This window comes from Dermacentor variabilis, chromosome 11, assembly GCF_050947875.1.
Source record: "Dermacentor variabilis isolate Ectoservices chromosome 11, ASM5094787v1, whole genome shotgun sequence".
NCBI lineage: Eukaryota > Metazoa > Arthropoda > Arachnida > Ixodida > Ixodidae > Dermacentor > Dermacentor variabilis.
The window spans coordinates 125,735,711-125,759,608 of NC_134578.1; the positions used below are offsets into that span (position 1 = coordinate 125,735,711).

At 45.5% G+C, this 23,898-nt stretch overlaps 1 protein-coding gene, 1 long non-coding RNA gene and 1 other non-coding gene across 3 annotated transcripts in view; 2 read left to right on the plus strand and 1 right to left on the minus strand.

Annotated features, from left to right (window-relative positions):
* Nucleotides 1–322: 322 nt before the first annotated feature.
* Nucleotides 323–8,399, minus strand: LOC142564233 (uncharacterized). Its single transcript, XR_012824525.1, has 2 exons — nt 8,265–8,399; nt 323–826 (listed from the first exon to the last, which is right to left on the minus strand). It is a non-coding gene; the product is annotated as an uncharacterized LOC142564233 (long non-coding RNA).
* Nucleotides 8,400–17,075: 8,676 nt separating this feature from the next.
* Nucleotides 17,076–23,898, plus strand: part of LOC142563503 (uncharacterized) — a 36,636-nt gene continuing 29,813 nt past the window's right edge. The window contains exon 1 of the mRNA XM_075674052.1: nt 17,076–17,300. Within this exon, the coding sequence (XP_075530167.1) occupies nt 17,076–17,300 (225 nt within the window). The remainder of the gene's footprint in view (nt 17,301–23,898) is intronic.
* On the plus strand, nt 17,654–17,843 carry LOC142565077 (U2 spliceosomal RNA). Its single transcript, XR_012824785.1, has one exon. It is a non-coding gene; the product is annotated as a U2 spliceosomal RNA (small nuclear RNA).

The window sequence follows — 23,898 nt, forward strand, 5'->3', positions numbered from 1 at the left end:
AGTAGTAAGAGAGCCCGTAAGGTGCTATGTACCGCCCCAGTCAAACTCCCCGCCTGACACTGTCCTCGGAACAGGTCGCGCAGGCCCGACCGGCACCGCCCCGAAGGGAGACCGGGAGCCCATCGCTTGGCGCTAGAAGCGTGGACAACTCAATGGTCCGCTTCCCGCTCCACCGAGTAAGTAAAGAAACGATGAGAGTAGTGGTATTTCACTGGCGGCCACGAGGACCCCGCCGAAACGAGGCCGTATCCCGTGACCTCCCACTTATGCTACACCTCTCATGTCTCTTCACAGAGTCAGACTAGAGTCAAGCTCAACAGGGTCTTCTTTCCCCGCTGATTTTGCCAAGCCCGTTCCATTGGCTGTGGTTTCGCTAGATAGTAGATAGGGACATAAAAATTGTGTTGGGCAATAAAAATTAATCAGAAATGAAATAATTAAAACAAGAAACTAAGCCCTGCCTGCTGCACCTAAGTATTGCAGGCTGCCGAATTAGAAAAATAAATGAAAATGACGTGGTCAAATAATTTTGTAAAGAAAAAAATGGGGGGGGAGTCTACCACCAGGGGAACCACGGCCAAGGGAGCGGACGGTTGCGGGATTTATTATTCTTAAATACGGTACATGGTGCAATAATGTTTGTCTTGACTTACAATAATCTTCTTTTTCTTGATGTTGCATGCATATTTATACAATGTTTATTTGACTTGTCTTTTCTTGACGTACAATGTTTTTTTTTTTTCTTGCTGGTATCCTTGTCTTCCCGGTTGTCTTCTGTTGTCTTGTGTTGTCGATGTCTTCTTGCTTCTGGTATCTTCTTTCCAGACTGGAATGTAATAATTTTTTTTTCCTCTTATTTCTACCGGCTTCCACAGCCTACAGAGGTTCAGATTAGTTTATCTGCCTTAGCTGAATGACACGATTGTAGGTCTTCTTAGAAATATTATTCCTTCTCGCCTCTTTTCTTTATTCGAGTCTGTAATCCATTTTTCTAGCTCATCTTCATTTTTTACAAAGTGTTTAGTTCGTTTTTCTTTCCATTTACATGATACTTATGTACATGTATATATATCACATACCCGATCACGCATATATATGTTTACACCTTCACGCATGCACATGCGCATACCCTATATACACCCTCACATATGAGTATGTTATGTTTCTTCCTATTTCTTACTTTATTTATTTCCTCAGTTATTTATTAATGGCCTAATAGTTTAAGTTTTATCATCTGCATTATGATTCTATAGGGACTGAGAAGGTCAGATTTCGGAGGAGATTGATTTGATTCTCCTGACACCATGGAATGGAGTTGAAACTACGGGAAAAAGTTGGTTCTGGCTTGATTTTACATCTCTGCCATCAGTATCATAGACCTTTGAAAAAAGGCAGTTCGAGTATCTGGGTTAAGTTCTGACATTGTCCAACATGTTTATATAGGATGATTTTTTTTTTCTGTGAGCCTCTCATTACTCAGGTGGTAGCCGAAGCCGTCTTACCCTTTCATTCGAGGACTCAACAGTTGGTAACGTCTGACTTCGGTGGTAATCAACACCGTCATACCGAATGAGGCAGTTGATGTTTATCTGCTTCGGTGCTAGTGTTGATCGTCATACCGATTATGTCAGATGTGTTTTTGATTTTTTTTCCTTTTTTCCTTTTTTTCCTTTTTTCAAACTTTTCATATGATGTGTTTGATTTCTGTTTATACCTTTACTTCGGTGGTGGCCGCGGCCGTCTTACCGTTTCAAGGTATCCGGTTTTGTTGGATTGTTCGGTGGTAGCCAAGCCGTCTTACCAAGTTGGGGAAACAGTCGTTGATTTTATTCCTCGGTGATAGCTTGACCGTCATACCGAAGGTGTCAGGTGAATATTTCGTTTTTCTCGAAACTGCCAGAAAATTGGTCTGGGGTATGATAGTTTGATGGAATGAGATGTTGATTTTATATTGAGCTGAGAATAAGTCCTTTTGGACTGTTGTTGGGCTTAGATCTAATGCCTACGCAAAGGCCTTTTAGTGGTTTATTTCTTGATTTTTTTTTCTCCATCCGTGGTGTCTGTTTTATTTATTTATTTCTTTTAATTACTTTTGACAAATTAAACAAACAATTGTTTTTTTTATTTTTAGATTTTATAATTTACTTCTTCTACCATCTCCTCCAAAATAGCAATTGCCTCCCCATCCCTTAGAATTTCGACTTTTTTCTTACTATATCCATGCCCAAATTTCATTTTTAACTTATCGCGGTACTTTCTAGTTATTTCACATTTTTCTAAATAATGTTCGAAAGAGTCGGCCTCTTCTCCGCAAGTACATCTCCTATTTTGCCTAATTCCGAACCTCTGCAGGTAATGTGGAAATCGGCCATGACCTGTCATGAATTGAGAACTATTATGATTGGCTAAGAATAAGGTTGGAATTTCAGTGATGTTTTTAATCCAATCTTTGATATAACTTTTTTGATAATTGGATTCTTGACTCCATTGACCATTCCATTTAACATATACTTGTTTGTTTAACTGAGAACTAATGAATTTTTTGGAAATGGGTAAATCTATTTTTTCCCCATATCGAATAGCTTTTTTGGCTAGGTCATCTGCATATTCATTACCCATGTTCCCACTATGCCCTTTTATGAATGTTAAGATTATTTTATGATCCTTGTTTACTTCACCAATTTTTTCCTTTATTTTCTGTATATATGGGTTTAAGTTGTCCGAATTATTAATTCCTTGTAATGTTGAAAGACTATCTGTAATAATTTGGTAACTTTCTTTATTATGTTGTTCTGCTATATATTCTAACGCCTTGGTTATTGCTATAGCTTCAGCTTCGAAGTTATTATTATGATTACCTAATGCATACTGTTTTGTTGTAATTATGTCTGAAAAGTTTTTAAAAACTATGAATGCTGCTCCTGGGTTGGACGTATCACACGATCCGTCTGTAAAAATGTTATAAGTAGCAGTCAAGTCTACTTTTGTACTGAAGTAAAATTTTACTTTATTCGCCGGATGAGTTTGCCACTTGTCTACGATAGTTATTATTTTCTCGTTTGTGAACGTTTCATTGTTCCAAGTAAATGGCTTTTCTCTATGTAAAATGTTAAACATTTCTTCATTTTCTTTCTCTATTGTGAAATTAACTGGAGGTATGTTTGCTAACACATTTAATGCACTATTAGCGACTGTTTTATATGCTTTTGTTATGGCTAATAAAGGTTTTCTTTGAATGGATGTTAGTTTTTTTACAATTAATGAGATATTTCTGTACCATATTGGGGAAGCATAGGTTATTATACGTTCTATTCCCCTTTTGTAAATATCTCTCATTTGTTTACCTTTAATTCCTTTATTTTTGCCGGTAAACCTGTTCAGATTATAAGTGAGAGTCATGACTTTTTTTTTATGTATTCTAGGTGTTGAATGAAAGTAAAGCTTTCATCGAAGATTACCCCTAAAATTTTTATTTTGTTTACTAGTTGAATTTTCTCTCCCCCTAATTTCAATATTGGAGGGCTTTTCTTGTATTTTCCTTTTAAAATTATGAATTGCGATTTTGCCGGGTTAAACTCAATATTCTTTGCTTTTCCCCAATTTTCTACTATTTGCAGAGTTTTATTGGCTGTCTCCTGAAGTTTTCTTTTAGAATCCCCTTTTATTATTATTGTAATATCATCTGCGAACGCTTGTAAGTAAGCGTTTTCAGGAAGTTTCTTAATTAGTAGATCGGCTATCATAAGTGTCCATAATAGCGGGCTTAAAGGTGATCCTTGTGGAGAGCCCTGTTTAATCTTATATTTTAATTCTACTTCCCCGTTTTTGTATATTATGAATCTTTCCCTCATGATTGCTTCCAGTAAATCCACCAGATTATCTGGACATTTATGTTGGGTTAAATATTCTAAAATAATTTTTATGTTTATGGAATTAAATGCATTTTTGATGTCTAATGAAATTAATATTACTGCTTGCTTATCTAATAATGCTTGCGTTACCTTCTTTTTTATACTCTCTAATGCATGAGTTGTGGATGTTAAGTGTTCAAATCCATATTGATTTCTTAATAGTAGTTTCTCCTTATTCAAATAAAAATATATTCTATCCTTTAGGAGCTTTTCTAAAACTTTACCAAAGATCGAATTTATAGCAATTGGTCTGAAATCTCCAGGTTTTTCAAGACTTTTCTTTTTCGGGATTAATATTATTTTTGACTCTCTCCATTTTTTTAGAAAATACCCCCACTTTAAACAACTGTTAAAGAGGCCCTGGAAAAATTCTTTGTGTTTCTTATACATTATTTGGATAGTCTCTGTTCTTAGCCCATCTGGGCCTACTGCTATATCTTTTCTTAATTTATATACAACCGAATCTATTTCCTGTTCCGTAAATGGAACATCATATATTTCCTGTTGGGTTTTATTTAGTCCTTTATTCGAGCTTCCTTTTTCATTTTCGACTCCTATCTCGGAAATTGTGTATAATTTTTGCAAAATATATTCTACAGTCTCTTTTAACGTTTTTGTTGACGAATTATCCTCTTTTTGTATGCTACTTATTATTATTGGGGTTTTCAGCTGGTCTCTAGACAACTTGTATGCTAAATTAAAAGGATTTTTTGTTACTTTGGATATGAAATCATCCCAATTTTTGCTCTTTGCCTTAGCCAAATTTTCCACGTACGAATCATGTTCTCTATAATACTGATTTTTGTAAATGTCTCTTAAATCTCCTCTACATTTTTTATATCTCCTTTTCATAGCCTTGACTTTTTTTCTTTGTATTTCTAACTCTAAGGTCCACCATATTTTGCCTGGCTTTTTCTCTTTCGTAAATCTCTTGATATTTTTTGAATAGTTCATCTAATGTATTATAGAATTTATTCACAATATTTTCAATGTCATCTGAAGAGTTAAGGTTCCTTGTCTCTTTTTCCCGATCGATATTTAGGAGTTCTTCTAGCGCTTTTCTTTCTCCTTCCTTTGTTGTTTTAAATATTGGAGCACATTTTGTTTCCCATAGTTGAATTTTTATGTATCTATGATCGCTTCCAGTTGAATCTTCAGTTACTTTCCATTTTTTTATTTCTGTGAACATACTTGCAGAAACCATCGTTACGTCGATCCAACTTTTTCCTCTATTACAATCGAAAGTTGGTTCACTATTTCTATTATTTACAATTATTAGGTCATTTTTAATTATAAATTCCAGTAGTTCCTCTCCTCTATTATCTGTAATGTTCCCTCCCCATGTAGTATTCTTTGAATTAAAATCTCCTGTAATTATTACATTCCTCGTTTGTGCTGTTTGGATTATTTCTTCAATCCTAGCTAAAAGATGCTGTATATTTTCTTTGGGAGGGAAATAGCAATTTATAATTAAGGTGTCCTTACTATTTAAGTTAGTTCTAAATGCCACTATTTTGTCATCTAAGATTAGAGGGAACACTGGAATTTTTTCTGTATGTATTATAGCTGCGGCTTTCGGGTTATCTTTTGAAGCTAATATCTTATGTTTCATTGGGAAACCAATAATTTTTCCTTTTAGGTTGTATGGCTCTTGAACTAATGAAATATGATGAGACTTAGCTTTTTGATATTGACTTAAAGATTGATTTGCTTTAAATGCTCTTGCTAAATTAATTTGAATTATTTTAAATTTTTCTTTACCTAAAGATGTCTTTATGGATGCCATTTTTGGTTTTTTTTTTCCAAACAACAATACTCAAACAGAAATAGATACAATAAAGTTTTTAACAGTACTTACTGTTTTGTCTTCCTGAAAGCAGTTTACTCCTGCAAACTACCGTCTTACTTGGTTGTTCAGCACGAGTCCCATTGGGACTCCAGTCGAGAACGCCATTCTTTTGCTGTTGGACACTCGTTGTCCTCCATTGAATGCGAGTAATCCTCCTTGCCCTCTCTATGGCATGCCGGACAAAATTGCTCTTCCGACCGGCACTGCTCTGGCGGATGATTCCTTGCACAATAGATGCAGCATCGGACACTGCTCCTGCAGTATTTTTCAGGGTGTCCAAATCTTGCGCAAAACCTACAGATTACTGGATGATTGTTATCATATAGGGCTACTTTAAGCCATCCAATGTTCAGAGAATCTTTGTTTCTTAGTTGCTTCCAAATATTGGCAGTCGTCTTGATGACTGTGATGTTATTTTTCTTCCTGTTAACATATTGAGTTGTCACCTCGATGTCGGAGGGACTTCCTGTAAGTTGGTTTTGGGCCATTATTTTTTGTGGAATGTCTTGTTTTTCCATTCCCTGATCGATTCCTACTATCTTGAATGAAGGTTTTTTGGGACTAGCGACTTGAATTTCGATCTTCGAGGCTTCGGGAAGACGTTTGATCTCTGCCTGGATGTCCTCCATTGCTTTTTTGTTGGTTGAAGTAATTCGAACACGAGGGCCCTGCGTTTTAATTTGGGCATTTGTGAGTTTGAAAGTAGCTGGATCAATGTTTTTTGTTACTGTCTCCATTATTTGTTTTGGAGTTAGCGCTTCATCTGTGATTGACAGCAAGATGGATGACTCTCTTTCGGTGTCAATCGTTCGGGTCCCTTCAGCAGGGTGATGTTTCCCTACCACTTGTGAGTAGGTGGGCTTGCCCGAATGCTGGTGGGTTGTATCCTTCAGTAGTTGAAGTTGCGCGGTGAGTGCCTCTTTTTGCAATGCAAAGTCAAAAAGAAGTGTTTTCACTTCTTGAAACGCTTTCATTAGTTCTGCACATGTTGCAGATTTCGCTCCTTCACTTTGTGCATTCATAAGAGCCTTGTAAAAAGCTGTCTCATTGACATGAATATCATTTGTTATTTGACTGGTTTTCCTTGTCGGAGCCTCATCGCCATCACGGTTTGCGTAAGTGCTACTACTTTGTTTAGTCAGCCTTTGCGGAGCTTCAGCGACATCATTGTGTTCATCTTCATTCGTTACAGTGCTGTCGGAAGTTTCCTCATCCGAGTCCAAATGAAGTGGGCCCAGTTTCTTCTCTTTCTTGTAATGATGTTTCCCCGCATATACTGGTTGATCGTCTTCGCCCTCGGTGGGGTCATCGGTAGAATCCCAGTCTACATGTTCACTCCATGGATCTTGTGGATCGTTGGTACTGGGTAGAAATGCTTCAGAGGATTTCTGTTTGGCATCTTTAAGGAACTGTGCTTTGTTCAGCGTTTTCTTGGTGTTTGACGATGATCCCGAGTTGCGTGGATCTTCCTTGTTGTTGGAGAATTGAGCATCTCCGTTGTTCCTCCCGTGAGGCTTGGGCAACTGCGAAGTCTTTGTTTTGGTTGATTTCCCCATCTTCTTCATTTTGGGGCTGATTTACTACGTCACTGTCTCGGATTACTTGACTTCTTTGTTGTTAAACTGTGGTTCTTTTATTTCCTATTGCCCCTTTGAAAAATGCTGATGCTTCACTGCAAAGCTTTTTAGTCACGTGTTCTTACATCATGTGGTTTGTCTTTGATGCATGTGAACCCATAGGAATGTTCACAATTGCCCCTTTGCAAAACCGAGATGCTTCCCCGCAATGCCCAAAATTGTCCATATACGGAGAAGTTTCTTGAATATTGGTTGTCCCTGCTCTGGTGCCTTTTGCCTTTGCAAACTGTGAATGTCTACCGCATGGCTCGGGGTTGTCCGTATCCTATAGGCATTCAGGCTCTATCTTGTCCACACTCTCAGTAGACTGTGACTCCCAACATGGCGGCCCCCATAGACAAAGGGTGAAAAACACTCAATTTCGCATGCAAATTCGAGCACTTCTACACAGAATACATGCAAACTAATGCTTGTGAATTGTTCCTCGGAGTCTGATGAATACGTTCATACAAATATTTTTCCTCTATTGCACTTGATAGGGGCAGATGGGAAAGGATTCTTTTGTCAAAAATAAGGTACTTGAATTAGCCAACGGTTTGTTTGCCCACGTTTAAGCAAGAAAATATGCTAATTGGTTAAATATTCACCGAAACTGCTGTTACCTTTATGGAGTCTAAGCTACAAGGAACTCGTGGGTGCAATTCGACGTCTCTACGTTTGGTATTTGGCAAGATGGGAACGGATTAAAAACACTGAATTCCTGCAATCGGGAATTGCCTATATGAGGCCCCACACGTGGGAATTAAGAATTGCTAATAATTAAGAAAATATGGTGTCAATCTTTATAATTTTGGTATGCACGTGTTCCTGGAACCTTCGCGAATCTATTTCAATAGTTTAGAATGCTGTAAAAGAGGAATTACTCACCCTTTTCAGCAAAAGATCAGGAGCCTTGTGAGTGCAGGTCCGGTCGCCTGGCCCCCTGGTGGCAGAAGTAGTAGATAGGGACAGTGGGAATCTCGTTAATCCATTCATGCGCGTCACTAATTAGATGACGAGGCATTTGGCTAGATACACTTTATTCAGTTTTCCACCACTGATGGTCGGGGGGTGTTCAAGAAGGCCTGGACAGCCTAGATGGCCAGCGGGGCAGCGTGGCCTGTGGAGGGCCGCGGGGTTTTCCCTTGGCTCCTTTGAAAGCGGGTGCGAGTTGGTTGTGGTGTGGCGTAGGTCCAGGCTCTCTTGCTTCCCTGTCAGCCACTAGGTCAAAGGGAGGAAGAAAGAAACAAAAAAAAAGGCGAAACAAAATAGGAAAGGAAAACAGAGAGGGAACACTAGACACAGTAGAAATAAACAATACAATAATGAATCGCATGCACAAAAAAAAAATAAAAAAAATAAAAAAGATAAAGGACCATCGTGGTATTGCGGCTGGGGTTGGCTCCTACGCTAGTTTGCTGGGAGCCTTGTATGTGGGTTTCCCTTTCTTTCCCCAGCTGAGGCCATGTATGGGCCTGAATGTTCGGTAGCATTGTACTACAAAAATAAAAACAGGAGTGACGCGTGGAAAGGTAGGAACATCTAAAGAGAAAAAAAAAGGCACAGAGAGAGAATAAGACGACATATATGATAATAAAATAACGTGATAATAACAGAAGGTAAAGGTGAGAGAGAGAAAAGAGGAGAAGAAAGCTGCTAGCTATGAAAGCTGATGCAAGCGTCAACCGGGCTGCCAATTCCCCGAGGTCAAGGGACCACTTGTTTCGAAAACCGGTTGAGGCAGATCAAACTGCCCACCAGTGTTCTGGCCGCAAGCCAGGCCAGTTCCCCTTCCCGTAATCCAATTTCCTTGGCAGCCCGTTTGGTGCTTGGACAGAGGAGACCACGTGCACCGAACGCCAGGCCTAGGACCTTAACCTTCTTCTGAGGATGGCGTTCGCTCAGAACGGACACAAGGGGTTCGTACTTGTCCCTCTTGTGCGTGCACATTTTCTCCAATGTGTCTGTCCTGGCATCCCAGGCGATCGCTACATCCAGAATGAATGTTTTATCCTTTAGATCCAGGACGATATCAGGCCGAAGCCTGGTACCGCACCTGGCCACAAGGAGGCGCTCGCCTGAAATGTCAGCATCGGGGTGACGCTTCTTGAGCTTGTTAATGATGGCATTACTGATGAAGTTATGCCGTGAGTAACGCGGCTCGTGGATGGATTCGCACGTCTGGAGGATGTGGTAGGTGGTTTCTTGTGCCTTGTGGCACCTTCTACAAAGCTTGGCCGAATCGTCTTTACTATGCCGATTGGAGAGTGTCCGAGTTGGGAACAGGTTGGAGCGCAGCCGCAGGGCTTTTATGCGGTCTCCATCACTCATGAACCTGGAGTCAGGTCTGAGCCACCTATTCCCAATTGGATCATTCTCAAAAGCGAATAAGCTTTTGTTGTTGTATTTTGATTTACCTTCCTCCAGGTGTGTTTTCCTAGCGGTCCGTATGGCTTTGTCAAGGGACGAACTCTCAACGACTCCCGCCGGGACCCCGATCCTCTCCTCTATAGTGCGCCGGGAGTCGTCGAGCGCGCCCTCCAGGACCGCGTCCACGAATGGGGAGCCTAGACGCTGGAGTCTCGCGAAGGACTTTAATTGATTTTCGGCCGACGCGCGAGAGAGCTCCAAGACGCCCAGGCCCCCCGCTCGATGAGGGGCGTGAATAAGAAAGTCAGGGAAAGAGTGTGGAAGATGAAGGACGCGCTTTACCTCCTGCCTAATGCTTCTATCCAAGGCAGAGGCAACAGGCAGTACTGAGAGGGAGCTGGAGGTAGCATGTAGCAATTTAGGCACCAGTAATGAGGAGATGCAGTGTAATTTTTGAAAGGGCTTCAGTTTGGCCGAATTGACTAGGTCCAGTTCTTTCTGAATGGCATTAATTGAAGTCCTTGGTGGCTTGTTGACAAAGAAGTCAACGCCTAGATATCTAATGGGCTCGTTCCGGCTCTTTGGGATGATCACGTCGTCTCCCAGCCGAAGCTGGGGGACGTCGTAGTCAAACCACTTGAGCCGGTGAGCCTCATATCTCCAGCCAAAATACTGTGTCTTCTTTGGGTTAATGGTTAATCCAATTTTCTTGAAATGATGCTGTGCTACCTCCAGGTTCCTTGTCAGTTCCTCGAGGCTTGAGGCGACTAGGATGATGTCGTCAGCATATGCCATTGCCGCCACAGTCGAACCCCCAATGCTATAACCAAACCCTGAGGAGTTGAGCTCGTGCAGAAGAGGATCCAACGTGAGGTTGAACAAAAACGGAGAGAGGGGGTCGCCCTGCTTGATCCCCCTCCGCACGAGGACTCGCGCCCCATCCGTGCGGCCCCTGTAGGAAAAGGTGGTGAACTGATCAGCATACTGATCTGCGATTGACTTCACGTAGTCATCATGCGCCCCGCCCTCCCGTAGAGAGGTGAGGAGCGCCTGATGGCTAACGGAGTCAAAGGCTTTCCTTAAGTCCAATGAGGCCGCATAGAAGTGGCGGTTAAATCGTTTGGCGTGTTTCATGATGCCTTGCAGCATTAAGAGGTTCGACTGAGCGGCCCTGTCCCTGGAAAAGCCACTTTGCAGTGGATGGAACATGTACTGCTGTTGCAGTCTAGCCAGCAGCAGGCGCGAGTATAGTCGGATGAGTACCGAGGAGATGGTTATCGGCCTCAGGTCCGAGGCGGCGGCTGCGTCCGGGCACTTCGGTATGAACACTGTCCGCGATAAGCGGAGCTCATCAGGCAGATGGTGGTGTGTGAGCCAGTTATTCATAACGAGTGCCAGGACCTCTGCCGGGAGCTTGCGCAGTTCCCTTACCGACAGACCGTCCGGCCCCGGAGCCGATGCCGTCCCCATTCCCCTCAGTGCCTCATTGAGTTCTTCTGGAGAGAAACGTGGGCATTCCGAAGGCAGACTGTTTACGGTTCCCACTTCACGCACTGTGGGGGATTCACTATTGAAAATGGGATCGTAAACCGAGTGAATATCCTCCAGGGTGATGGGTTTGACGTTGCCAGTGTCTAGGATAAGCTCCTCTAGCAGGACTTTCGGGCCTAAAGTGTACAAGCGTTGGTGTTCGTGGAATAGGCGCTTTTTGTACGCCCGCGAACGTTCACCAGGCCGCCTCCGTAGAGGGGAATCTTCAGATTGTTGCCTGCTAGAGCTGTTCCGCTTCCCCGTACCTCGCGTGCGCACCCCAAAGAACTCGTAGAGGTGTTTTAAGACTGTCATGTTCAATGGATGTTCAGTTAGGTTGGCCGCCATGCCGACATCGTCTATCCCAAAGGAGAGCAGGATCTCGTGGGCCTCGTCTCTTGTGCGGGGTGATGTTAGGTTAGCGGGAATTTTGGTGTCTATCGTCGGTGCGTCAGGCGTTGGCTGGGGCACATTTGGCGCAGGCAACCGGGTGGATTCTTGGGCTAATATCTCGCGGTATCGGCCCTGCCTGCGGAGACTTTTGATAGCCTCGGCCGAACGGGAAGGGTAGATAGCGGCGAGGGCGGCGTTGACGAGCCGTTCTCTGGGCGGCAGTCTCACCTCGGCCTGTGCCAAAATTCGCATCTGCGGCTCCGTCCATCTTTGATAGGAGCTGGCCGCTGGCGCCGCAGAGGACCTCTGCCTACCCTGGTCCGTCTCCCCCCGAGGATTAGTGCCATCTGCTGGCGCGGGAGAGACGGAAGGGGATCCCTGGGGCATCGCCACCATATTGCCATCGTTGGGCAGAGCGTCATGAGGGACCGGAGTGTGGTCGGGGGTGGCAGGAGAGGCGGGCGGCATCTGCCCTGGTGTATGTGGGCATTCCTGTTCCGACGTGCGGACCTCCTCCTCGGGCGCCACTGTATCACCGCCCCCCGTGAAGCCGGATCGGGGTGCTGGTGCGGCGGGTGACTGTGGCCGGGGCGTGAGCCAACGGCTCTCAGGCTCTTCCCTCCCGGCAGAGGGTGGCGATTGCCGATGTGTTGCGCAATACCCCGGCGGAGTCAGGCCAGGCTTGCCCAGCGGCCCAGTAGGTGGTAACTGGGGGGGCCCCTGAGATTCTTCCAGCTCCAGTGTGCACGCACTAATCCCTGGTGGCAGCCCGGCATCGCCGGCAGGGTGGTCAACCTCCGGGGAGGGACTTGTTGGGGGAGCTGGATTCCTGTCAGGGGCGGGCGCCGGCTCATCCTCGCCGGAGGAGGAGGAGGACCAGGAGAGGTGTAGTGCCGGCCTCGCCGCCTTGGACGGCCTCCTGCCTTTCGACTGTAGTCGTGCCCCGCCAAAAGTTGGAAGCATCCTGGCCCACTCGTTGTCGCCGTTGCCCTCCGTGACACTGAGGTCGGTCTTCATCTCGGTTTCGATGTTTTTGTACCTATCCGAGGTGACCGGAGAGGCGATCTCCCATGTTGACCGCCCTGGGATCCACAAGCTCGTACTGTAATTGGAGGCAGAGGCCCCCAGCCGAAGCCTGACGGATGCGACGCGACGGATTTCTGTTAGGTCCCAATGGTGGGGAGATTTAGCGCCTGATTTCGGGGGGTAGTAGGGGGCGAGTTAGAGGTATTAGACCGGGAATTTTGAAGAGTCAGCCGAATTTCAGTTACTGAGGGAGAAGTTGGTGTCTTAATGAATTTTGATGTAGACGGGGGTAATAAGCCCACGGGGCTGTTCTTGCCCTTAGGGACTCGCGGTGGAGGGCTAGGTTGGTCATCCATTGACTTCTCATTACGAATCCTTTTGCGACACTTTGCGAAATGCGACGAGGCAGTATGTGAGTTGGGGTACTGAGCTTTCTGACAAGCTTTGCATTGCCAAATCACCCTGAGGTTGTGTGCTTTAGTATAGTGCGCCTCCAGATACACCCGTGAGGTGAGTGAACTTGAGCACTTGTTACAGTTATTATTTAAGGATGGATAATTTAGGATAATGGTGGGTGCCGAATGTTTCGTGGTTCCGCCTGTACCCAGCTCTGAGTCGGAGCCATTGGTCAGGGCCGCGTCGACCTCGTTATCAGCCTGTTTGGCGTCTGACCCGGGCAGCAACGGCTCATTGGCCCGCTTCAGAGCTGTGGAGCAACGCGCATAATGGGAAGCTATTCCTCGAGAAGTTGCCTTTGTTAATCTGCAGATAGAACAAGTCCATCTGATGGAACATCCATGCTGCTGGCTATAGTGCTTTTCCCAGGCTATCAGAGTGCGCTCCGATGTACCGCATACATGGCATCCAGCTGGGGATAACGGGTATTCCTTTATTACGATATTTGTGGCCATGCAGAAACCCCTGTATAAACAGTAGAAGCGAAGATACAGGAGCTTCTCCGGGGATTGAATAGGTAATAGGTCCTTGGATGAACTAGGTGATTACGAGGCGGGTGAAGTATTTAAGTAGGAGATTCCGAGGGGAGATGTAAGGCTTTGTTCGGTAAAGTTGTTCAGAAGAGGTGCGGGAGTAATGAAAGATGAAGTTATAGAGTTCCGTGCGGGCGGTCGTGGTGGTGATGTGTCAATCTATGTGTTAGCTCTATGCCGGGCTGTTGCGCATATAACTGCAGCAAGAAGCCTGAAGATTGCTATGCCGTTTTTATGAGACCACAATGAAAGCGTGACGGCTTGCGCAGGAAGCAGTGGCTCCATAAAATTGGCCGAAAGAACTTTGTTTCGACATAGAACAGCGTTGTTTGCGAGCTGAGGCGTCTTTCTTATAGCTCGTAGCGAAGCATCCCGTGATGCTGCGTTTTTTTTTTCGTTCTTCCGGCCTGCTCACCAGCGTTTCTGTTGCGGTTGTCCTCAGTATGCTTAATATTCTGGGGCGGCTCCATCACCTCGCAAGTCGCTAACTGTTGTTGTTCAGTCGGAAGTGCAGCATTATAGATTCTGCTTTGCGCCCTGAAAAAATTAGTGGCAATTATACCCGTGGTATTGCAGGTGATGAGCGTTAGCTAGACAACATCGAGTTTTTTTTTAAGTTTTAAGACGAAAGCCTTTAGATCTCTATGTTTCAAGGTCGCATTGTAAACTGGATGTATCACGTGACCCAAGGAAGGACAGAGGTGATCCAAAGCATGTCCACCCCTGTATAAGAGAATGATTACCCAAGTTAATTAATGAATCATTAGAGATTGACATAAGATGGATTAGGGAGGATTAAGGCTGATAAGAGTGTAATAAACAAGATTAAGGTGGATTAGAGTGCATTAAGAAGGATTAGGATGCATGAACAAATATTAAGGTGGGTGGAGGTTTAAGGCGGATTATGGTGGATTAGGGTGAAGGGCTGATGAAAGGGTATTAAGACCGATTATGGTAGATTATAGTAGATTATAGTGCAGTGACAAGGATTAGGGAGGATTAAGGTGTATAAAGGAAGATTAGGGTCGAATAATGTGGATTCAGGTGAATTAGGATTGATAAAGGAGGATTAAGACCGATTAGGATGGATTAGGGTAGATTAAGGTGGATTAGGGACCATCGAGCTGGATTAGGTTTGATAGAGGTGGGTTAGGGTGCATTAGGATAGATTGGGACTATTGAGCAGGATTAAGTTGTCTTAACGTGTATGAATAAGGATTAAGGTGGAATAACGTGCAAAAATTAGGATTAAGGTGGATGAAGGAGCATTAAGGTGGACTCAGGTGAATTAGGGTTCATTGAGTATTAAGACCGATTAGTCTACCATAATCCTCCGAATGCACATTAATCCACCGAATCCACACTCATCGACCTTAATACTCCTTCATTCATAATCCATAATCCACGAAAGTGCTTCTTAATGCACCTTAATCCACCTTCATCGATCTTAATCTACTCTAGCCCTCCTTAATGCACTTTAATCTTCCTTAATCAACCCTAATACTCTCTCATTCAATTTAATCCACCCGAATCCTCCTTCATTCATCCTAGCCCACCGTAATCCTCCTTAATCCTTCTTAATCCGCCCTTATCCTTCTTCATACACTTTAATCCACCCTAATCCACTATAATCGTCCTTAATGCACCTCAACGCACCTTCATCAACCTTAATCCAACCTAGTCCTCCTTTATGCACCTTAATCCACCCTAATGCACCTTCATCGACTTTAATCCTCCCTAATACACCCGAGTTCATCTTAATCCAACCACTAATCAATAATAACTTTACTAATCAATAATGATCTCTTAACGCGGCTGCACACGCTTTAGTTCGCTTCCCGCCTTCCATCAGTCACGTGATATTTTCTGTAGCTCAGAACGGGATTTGAAACAGAGGTCTAAGGCTTTCGCTTAACAAGCCACACATAAAGGGATGTGTCACAAGCAATACTAGATCAGACGCACGAAGTAAAGCATCGGATCATGTGGCAGAAAAATTGTCTGGAGTATAGAACTCGCCTCAAAGCTCCTTTACATGGCTATACCCCGTTCATATGGCTTTAAGAAAAAACCAACCTCCTCATAAACGTTGCCTCCAGCATTATCGATGCTGTTATTAGCATTTCTCAAAATTTTCAACCCCACTCAGCCGCGCAACTAGCCCAAAATAACACGGCTCCATAGAATCCTGCGGCCCGTCCGCGGAAGCCCAGGAGGAAAAGCGCGCCGTGTGCAGCCGGCGGGCGAGAAGAATCGAGCAGGAAAGCGCCGTGAGGAGTGTGTCGCTACGTTCAAATTATCAAGGGTTTTAGTAGGCAAACAGGCGGGCGGGTCGATCCTGGTCGGCGGACGCTTGCGGTCTGCCTGGAGGTCCGCCGTGGCTCCGACGTGACCACCGGGATAGCGGTATCTACTCTTGCGAAAACCTTCTCGGCCCGGGGCAGTGATCTTAGCCAAAAGGCCGAGAAGCGATGTCCTTCACTTCACTCCGTGTAACTACTGCCTTTTGGGCGCCCTGCCGACATTGGTAACCTCAGCAACAGCGTGGGCAATTTTATAAAATTCAGCCTGTCTAGAGACTCTATGCTCTCTATGTCACGAATGAACTCGCGACGCCTCAGTCTTTCACTGTTAACGAAACGCTGTCGCGTAGAAACGAGACCCGAGTGCAAGCTTGTTTTTAAGGCAAAACCAACGACGGCAACCTCGTAGAAAACAGAGCAGGCGAGCGGAAAACACGCAAGCGGAATGCTTAATTCTGTCTGAATGCGACTGCTCAAGGTGACCTTCTTTGAGGCCTTCGTTTCAAGCCCGTGCGCAAGTGCAATACACTACGCGCATTTCCTTCATTTCTTTTTATTCACCGCAAGACCAGCTGAAAATTTTGAATCGGCACAGGCCGGGACGGATAGCAACGTGTCGAATCGACCATTATAATTAGGTAGGGTGCCCCATGTACGAAGGCGAGCAACATAGAAGTGAATGAAAAAATAATTATAGAAGAGGCTCCGAACTCCTTCCAACCGGACTCATAGAGGGGAGAAAGATCGCCATGCGAAGCACAGGTATTGTATAAAAAAAAGTGCTACCTCATCATCTTTACCACTACCGTGTGTGTGTGTGTGTGTATATATCTCTGCATGACAAACAGAACCAAGGCAAGGCGATGGTGTGTGTGGCGGCCGACCCGGAAAACTCCCACTTAACGAGGTCCGGCCGCTACACCTACTTCATCGATTGGCGTTTCGTAGATCGAGACCGGCTAAACCTCCTCCCCCTCAATGCCACAAGAGTCTGGGCACCCGCAGCCGACAAAAGATGCAGGCGCTGCGGGTACGGGGAGCCGACACTGCCTCATGTACTCTGCCATTGCATGCGGCAGAGCCGGGCTATGACGGAGCGTCATAACGCCATCGTCGCCAGAATAAGAAAGGCTGCCTTGGGGAGGTTTACGGTTACCGCAGAGAACCAGGTCGTCGGCACTACACCACACAAGCCCGAGCTGGTACTGGCCCGTGGAGAGGAGGCACTGATCCTGGACGTCTGTTGCCCTTTCGAGAACAGGCTGCAGGCGTTCCAGGACGCCTGGAAGGCTAAGGAGGAGAAGTACGCCCCCGTACAGCGTCATCTCCTTCGGCGCTTCCAACGCGTGACGGTGGACGCGGTTGTCGTCGGCTGCCTTGGCACCTGGGATCAGGGGAGCGATCGCGTGATGCACAGACTGTGTAGTAGGCAATACCTACAAACTATGAAACGCCTGTGCATCAGCGACACGATCAACGCCTCCACAACAATTCTTAAATCCCATATAGGCACCTCTTAATGTTTTTAGAGAAGCGTTTTTCGCCCTGTTTATACCTTTACAGTTTTAGCCTTTTATTACTATCACCACTAACTAGTTCTTTAGTCATTTGTTTGCCTTTTTAGATTATACGCCTTTTATCCGTTTTTTCCTTGGCTCTGTAACACATATTTCTGATGTATTGTAAATAGCATAATAAAGAACTCTGTTTTTATCAGCTTAATATCTGATGCGGGTTCTATATGGACCCACGATATTAAACCTATTTTTGGAAGTTGGCGGAGTGCATGAAGCCTGCTTCACCTGTGCCACAGGTCTGCCCGGTATCGCACTACCTCCGCTATCGGCCCCCGCTCACTTAGGTGAGACTTTATTCAATCAAAATGAAGAACACAAGCTCGAAGCGAGCACTGACTTGACATGCACCATTCCTATACTATACGCAACGATTCCGGTTCGCGGACCACGAGAGTAATTAAACTGCTACTCCATCTGCGTTGAGCGTCGCACTTGTGTCGCAAATGGGACAGCCGCACCAGCAAATTTCTAATTACAGCCTTCGAGAAAAATAAATGAAAGCAAAAGAAAGGACCAGAAGGGAGAATCGGCAAATTATATGTCTAAGAAATAGAATTCTTAGTGATCCGATGTTTCTGAACGATTGTCTGCTGTAATGAGCCACTTGGGGGGCGGGAGGCGGTATGATTAGGCGTGGCTTTTGCAATCAATGGTAAATCCCACTCAAAGCCAACACTGGATTTTAGAGTTCACCATCGTTTGGATCCGTAAACCAAAGCGCCGATGCAAGCTCGCCCTGGCGAAATCCGCTGCCCTAGTGGAAGAAAGATTCCCTATGAAAGAAAAATAGAGTGGCCGATTTCTGGCAACTACTGTGCAGCCTTTGTGTGCACATTTCCGGAGCAGAGGGACCGAGCGCCTCGAAAACAAACTTGTCGTGTGGCCAGGTGTGGCGAAATATATTCAAGGGTTCAAAGGTGCCTCAGCTTTCCAACCTGTATGTTATGAAGACCTGTTGCTACCTTTTCATCATCATCATCATCATCATCCTGGCTACGCCCACTGCAGGGCAAAGGCCTCTCCCATAATTCTCCAAGTACCCCGGTCAGGTGGTAATTGTCGCCATGTAGTCCCTGCACACTTCCTAATCTAATATGCCCTCCTAAGTTTCTGCCACCCCCTGCTACGCTTCCCTTCTTTTGGAATTCAGTCCGTAACCCTAAATGACAATCGGTTATTTTCCCACCACATTGCATGCCCTGCGGATGCCCATTCCTTTTTCTTGGTTTCAACTAAGGTGTCATTACGTCGCGTTTGTTCGCTCACCCCCCAGTCTGCTCTAGTCTTATCCCCCGTAACGCTACACCCATCATCCTTCTTTCCAAAGCTCGTTGCGTCGCCCTCAATTACCCTTCGGTAATCCTTAAAGCTTTTCGTTGGGGCACTCGTGGCATCTTTCTTGTTTAAATAACGCTAATTTTGTCAGTTTTGGGGGAAAACTCAATGAGCATTAAGCATGCTGTGTTAAATATGTTCAGTTAAATCTCAGTTTTTGTAAAGTATGTTTTCTGTGCATATCATGTTTTCCTCATTTGTTGCTGACGTTGAAATGTATTTCTATTTTATTGCCATGCTGCCTTAGTGAACCGGGGACGTGGGGCCAGTCAAGCTGTTTGTAATGCAGCTTTTTTTCCCTCGTTCCAACCACTTATGTGTAACTCCAAGTATGTGGTAAATAAATGAACTTGAACTTGAGCTAGGCTCCATTGTGTCCGCGGCGCCGCCTCAACAAGTTGGCGGCGCCTGGGCTTTTTGCCTGCTCGTTCGGCCTAAGGCAGAACACGGCTGCTGGGCAGTAAAGCGGCAATGAAGGGGCAAAGAGTAGCGCAGTGAAGCGCACGGTCGGGCGAAAAACGCAAATATAGCCAAAAATACAAAAAGAAAGAGAAACCAAGAAAGAAATGAAATGGAAAGACAACGCGCCCACCTGTGCAGAATGAAAGACACTTGCGAACTCGGCTCGCGAATACGCCACCACTCCAGCTTTGAACGTAGCGCTTTTCGAAACACCAGCAAGATGTGTAGTCAATCGGGCGCAACACAACAAAAGGAGAGAAGAGAGGAAGAGAAAGAAGGATATAACAAAGCTGCACACTTTAGGAACGGATCTTGTTTGTCCTTGTAACGCGGCTTTTCCGCGCTCTGTTCAGCCCTTCACTCCCATTACCGTTATTGACGTGCCATGCATGGGGGAATTACTGCAGCAGGTCCACGCCACACTTTCCTGGGCAGCAGGTTTCTTAGGGTAGACTGCTGCTTAGCATTTTCTGTCAGTACAGCATATCTTTCAGACCAAGCCAGCGCGCTCGAGAAAAGATTTTCTCGTGTCCTGCCGCTCCTCTTGCGACGATAGGGTATTACCCGAGAGTTGGTAGAGCTCTGGGCGGAGGCGATACCCCCCCCCCCCTCCGGTATTTAATGTCGCCTTGGCTACCGGCCTAATGGCGACGCATTACTGCCAATACCTAAACTAGCCCCGCGCTCTACCCGCTATCAGCGGCGACGCCAAAATGCATGCTCAGCGCAAAGGAATTGCTATTTTGCCCTGACGCTCGGCCTCTTCTACGCCCAGTCTTAAGCCTATTTCACATGATGCGTTTTTCGTCGCACCGGAAGTGCGATTTCCGTCGTTTGCGATGAAAATCACAGTCGCAGTGCCGACCCGTCGACCAACCGTCGACCAACCGGTTCGTGGCACCGTCGCATCGATTTTCTGTCGAAATTGCGCGGAGAGCTATCGCGGAGCAATTTCGCCGGTTTGTTTTGGATAATGGCGTCTCTCACAAGTGCAATGCGCGGAGACGTGGATTGCCGAATTCGGTACGTACGGGAAGGGAGAATAAAATACTTGTCCTGCAGATTCCGTTCTCCCATTTATATGCGTTTGTTGACACGCCACGCATCAAATGAAGTGCATTTTCACGTTTGCGTCGTACGCCTTTGCGAGTTGTCAGTACTAGGAGGTGTTCGATCCCCACCAGACGATGCGGTCGTCACAATTTTCCTTTGTTTAGAAGCATGCAAAAATCGCGCTTACGGAGCAGCTTGAACTATTTCAACCTCGGTACGAGCAAATGACAAAACAGCAAAGTACCAGAAATTTCAACGTTGTGCTGAACGCGGTACCGTTTAGTCGCATTTCTTGTCCGTTTTCAAGCGTGAATTTCCCGATGCATCTTGAAAGCTTATTTATAATAAATGTGACAGAGCAAAAGTGTAGGCTATCGTAATGAATTTGCTACAATAGCATTAAATCCGTGGCTTGAATAAAATATTACATGCACGTTAAGTTGCACCTCGTTCGGCCTCGTTCCGGCCGCGAAGCTGTCCACATCCCCGTAAGGTGCCTGGTGGTGGTCTCGTGCTGACGATGCCCTCTCGGTGAGCGCATATTTCCCCCCTCATCTTTTAAGATATTCAATACATACAAGCATTTGTCTCGGAAACCAGATTTATTTCAAGGGAATTTTCCACGTCTCAATAATTTCTCTCGTCGTATTCGAGTGCTGATTGCCGTGTTATAGTTTGTTAACGAAGCTTCCCCTCAAGTCTAAATATTGTAAGGCAGTTTGTCGTGTGCGTATCATGGCCACGCATGCTTATATCGCCTTTCCGTTTCTCTACCACGGTTGCACTTTAATACCACGGCGCTGCAAGTTTGCTTTCCTTTCCTTCCCTCTTCTCCGCCCTTAAACTGGCTCTCTTAACTACTACACGCAGAGACAAAGAAACAGCGCGCGCTTTAAATCCTATAGATGAGATGAATATTTACAATTATTATTAGGGTTATAATTATATTCGAGTGCTGATTGCCGTGTTATAGTTTGTTAACGAAGCTTCCCCTCAAGTCTAAATATTGTAAGGCAGTTTGTCGTGTGCGTATCATGGACACGCATGCTTATATCGCCTTTCCGTTTCTCTACCACGGTTGCGCTTTAAAACCACGGCGCTGCAAGTTTACTTTCCTTTCCTTCCCTCTTCTCCGCCCTTAAACTGGCTCTCTTAACTACTACACGCAGAGACAAAGAAACAGCGCGCGCATGCGATCCCATAGATGAGATGAATACATATATATAGAAAAGCATCAGTCATAGCTCTCGAAGTATAGCCTTCTGAGCAGTTTTCTTTTTTTTCTTTTTTTTTCTTTGAAAGAAGTCCTATTAGGGTTATTATAATTACACGAAGGTATTTCGCCCTCGCCAGCAGCAGTACTTGAGATAGCTATTCCGGCGGCTAGCTTCCCAGGCTATGCGTGCCGCCCTCGCACCTGTTAAAGCTTTTCCTAGACGCTAGAGCTATACTATTCCTGCGCAACCTTGAGCGATCGGAAAGCGCGTTTTCCACGCTTGGCCGGCGGAGAGGGGAGGCTTCGTTCCGGCCGCGAAGCTGTCCACATCCCCGTAAGGTGCCTGGTGGTGGTCTCGTGCTGACGATGCCCTCTCGGTGAGCGCATATTTCCCCCCTCATCTTTTAAGAGATTCAATACATACAAGCATTTGTCTCGCAAACCAGATTTATTTCAAGGGAATTTTCCACGTCTCAATAATTTCTCTCGTCGTATTCGAGTGCTGATTGCCGTGTTATAGTTTGTTAACGAAGCTTCCCCTCAGGTCTAAATATTGTAAGGCAGTTTTCCTAGTCTCTAAAGCCGCTTGAGTTCACGCTGCTCCTCTGGCGGCCATTTTTCCAAGAAATTATGCCTTCGAACCACTCAGAATCAGTAACTTTCAGTAACACCAGCCCCTTTCCACATAAGTATGAGGCTCGGAGCAGGAGCTATGGCGCTTGAAAGTAACCGCTGGCTCGACGAACCAACCGACTGAGCTACCTTTCCGGACAACATGGAAGGATCACGAGTTCAAATGACAAGTATGTTCCTTTTTTCCCCCTTTCTTTTCTTTCTTTTTAATGTCTTTTCCTTCATTTTATCACTGTACGGAAACCCTCCTAAAAAAATTATATATCCTCAATTATGTGTGGCCACACATGTGCAGGTCATAAATACCAGGTTCTCTAGCCGAGTGCCATCCATGTGGTATAAACGAGCTCAGATTGGCCCACCTTGACTGATCAAATAGGGCACCACTGTAGGTTAAATGAGGCGTACAACTCCTGCGGGACCTGCCGTGGTTGCTCAGTGGTTACGGTGCTAGACTGCTGAGCACGAGGTCGCGGGATCGGACCCCGGCCACGGCGGCCGCATTTCGATGGGGGCGAAATGCGAAAACACCCGCGTACTTAGAATTTGGTGCACGTTAAAGAACCACAGGTGGTCGAAATTTTCGGAGTCCTCCACTACGGCGTGCATAATCAGAAAGTGGTTTTGTCACGCAAAACCCCATAATCCAATTTTTAATTTAACTCCTGCGGGGACGGTAGAGTATCCGTCTCCAGTGCAAAAGGACCGTGATTCAAATCTCGGTGCCGCGCAATTCTCCACCGGAAAATACAAAAAAACGTGTGTTGAGAAAATTGCACAAACAGGCCTGGAGTGCGGCCTGATCCCGGTGACCAGAACCGGTAACGCACTCTCTCACCAGAGCAGGATTGGCCACCCTGGTGCAGTACTTGGCCACAACCTCCTATATGAATACAACAATCAAACCCCGGCCCTCAGTCTCCAGCAGCCGCGAAGCAACTGACCACGGCGGCGGTCAGATCTGTGACGCTGCAGAGGGTGCTAAGAATACCTGGCTCCGGACAGGCCGCCATTGGAATCTGAACCTGGCAACGTTTAACGTTAGAACGCTATCTAGTGAGGCGAGTCTAGCAGTGTTATTGGAGGAATTAGAGGGTAGTAAATGGGATATAATAGGGCCCAGTGAGGTTAGGAGGACAAAAGAAGCATATACAGTGCTAAAACGCGGGCAGGTACTGTGTTACCGGGGCTTAGCAGAGAGACGAGTACTAGGAGTCGGATTCCTGATTAATAAGGAAATAGCTGGTAACATACACGAATTCTATAGCATTAACGAGAGGGTGGCAGGTCTTGTTGTGAAGCTTAATAAGAGGTACAAATTGAAGGTGGTACAAGTCTATGCCCCTACATGCAGTCATGATGACCAGGAAGTCGAAAGCTTTTATGAAAACGTGGAATCGGCGATGGGTAAAGTCAAAACAAAATACACTATACTGATGGGCGACTTCAATGCCAGGGTAGGCAAGAAGCAGGCTGGAGACAAGTCAGTGGGGGAATATGGCATAGGCTCTAGGAATAGCAGAGGAGAATTATTAGTAGAGTTCGTAGAACAGAATAATATGCGGATAATGAACACCTTTTTCCGCAAGCGGGTTAGTCGAAAGTGGACGTGGAGGAGCCCGAATGGTGAGACTA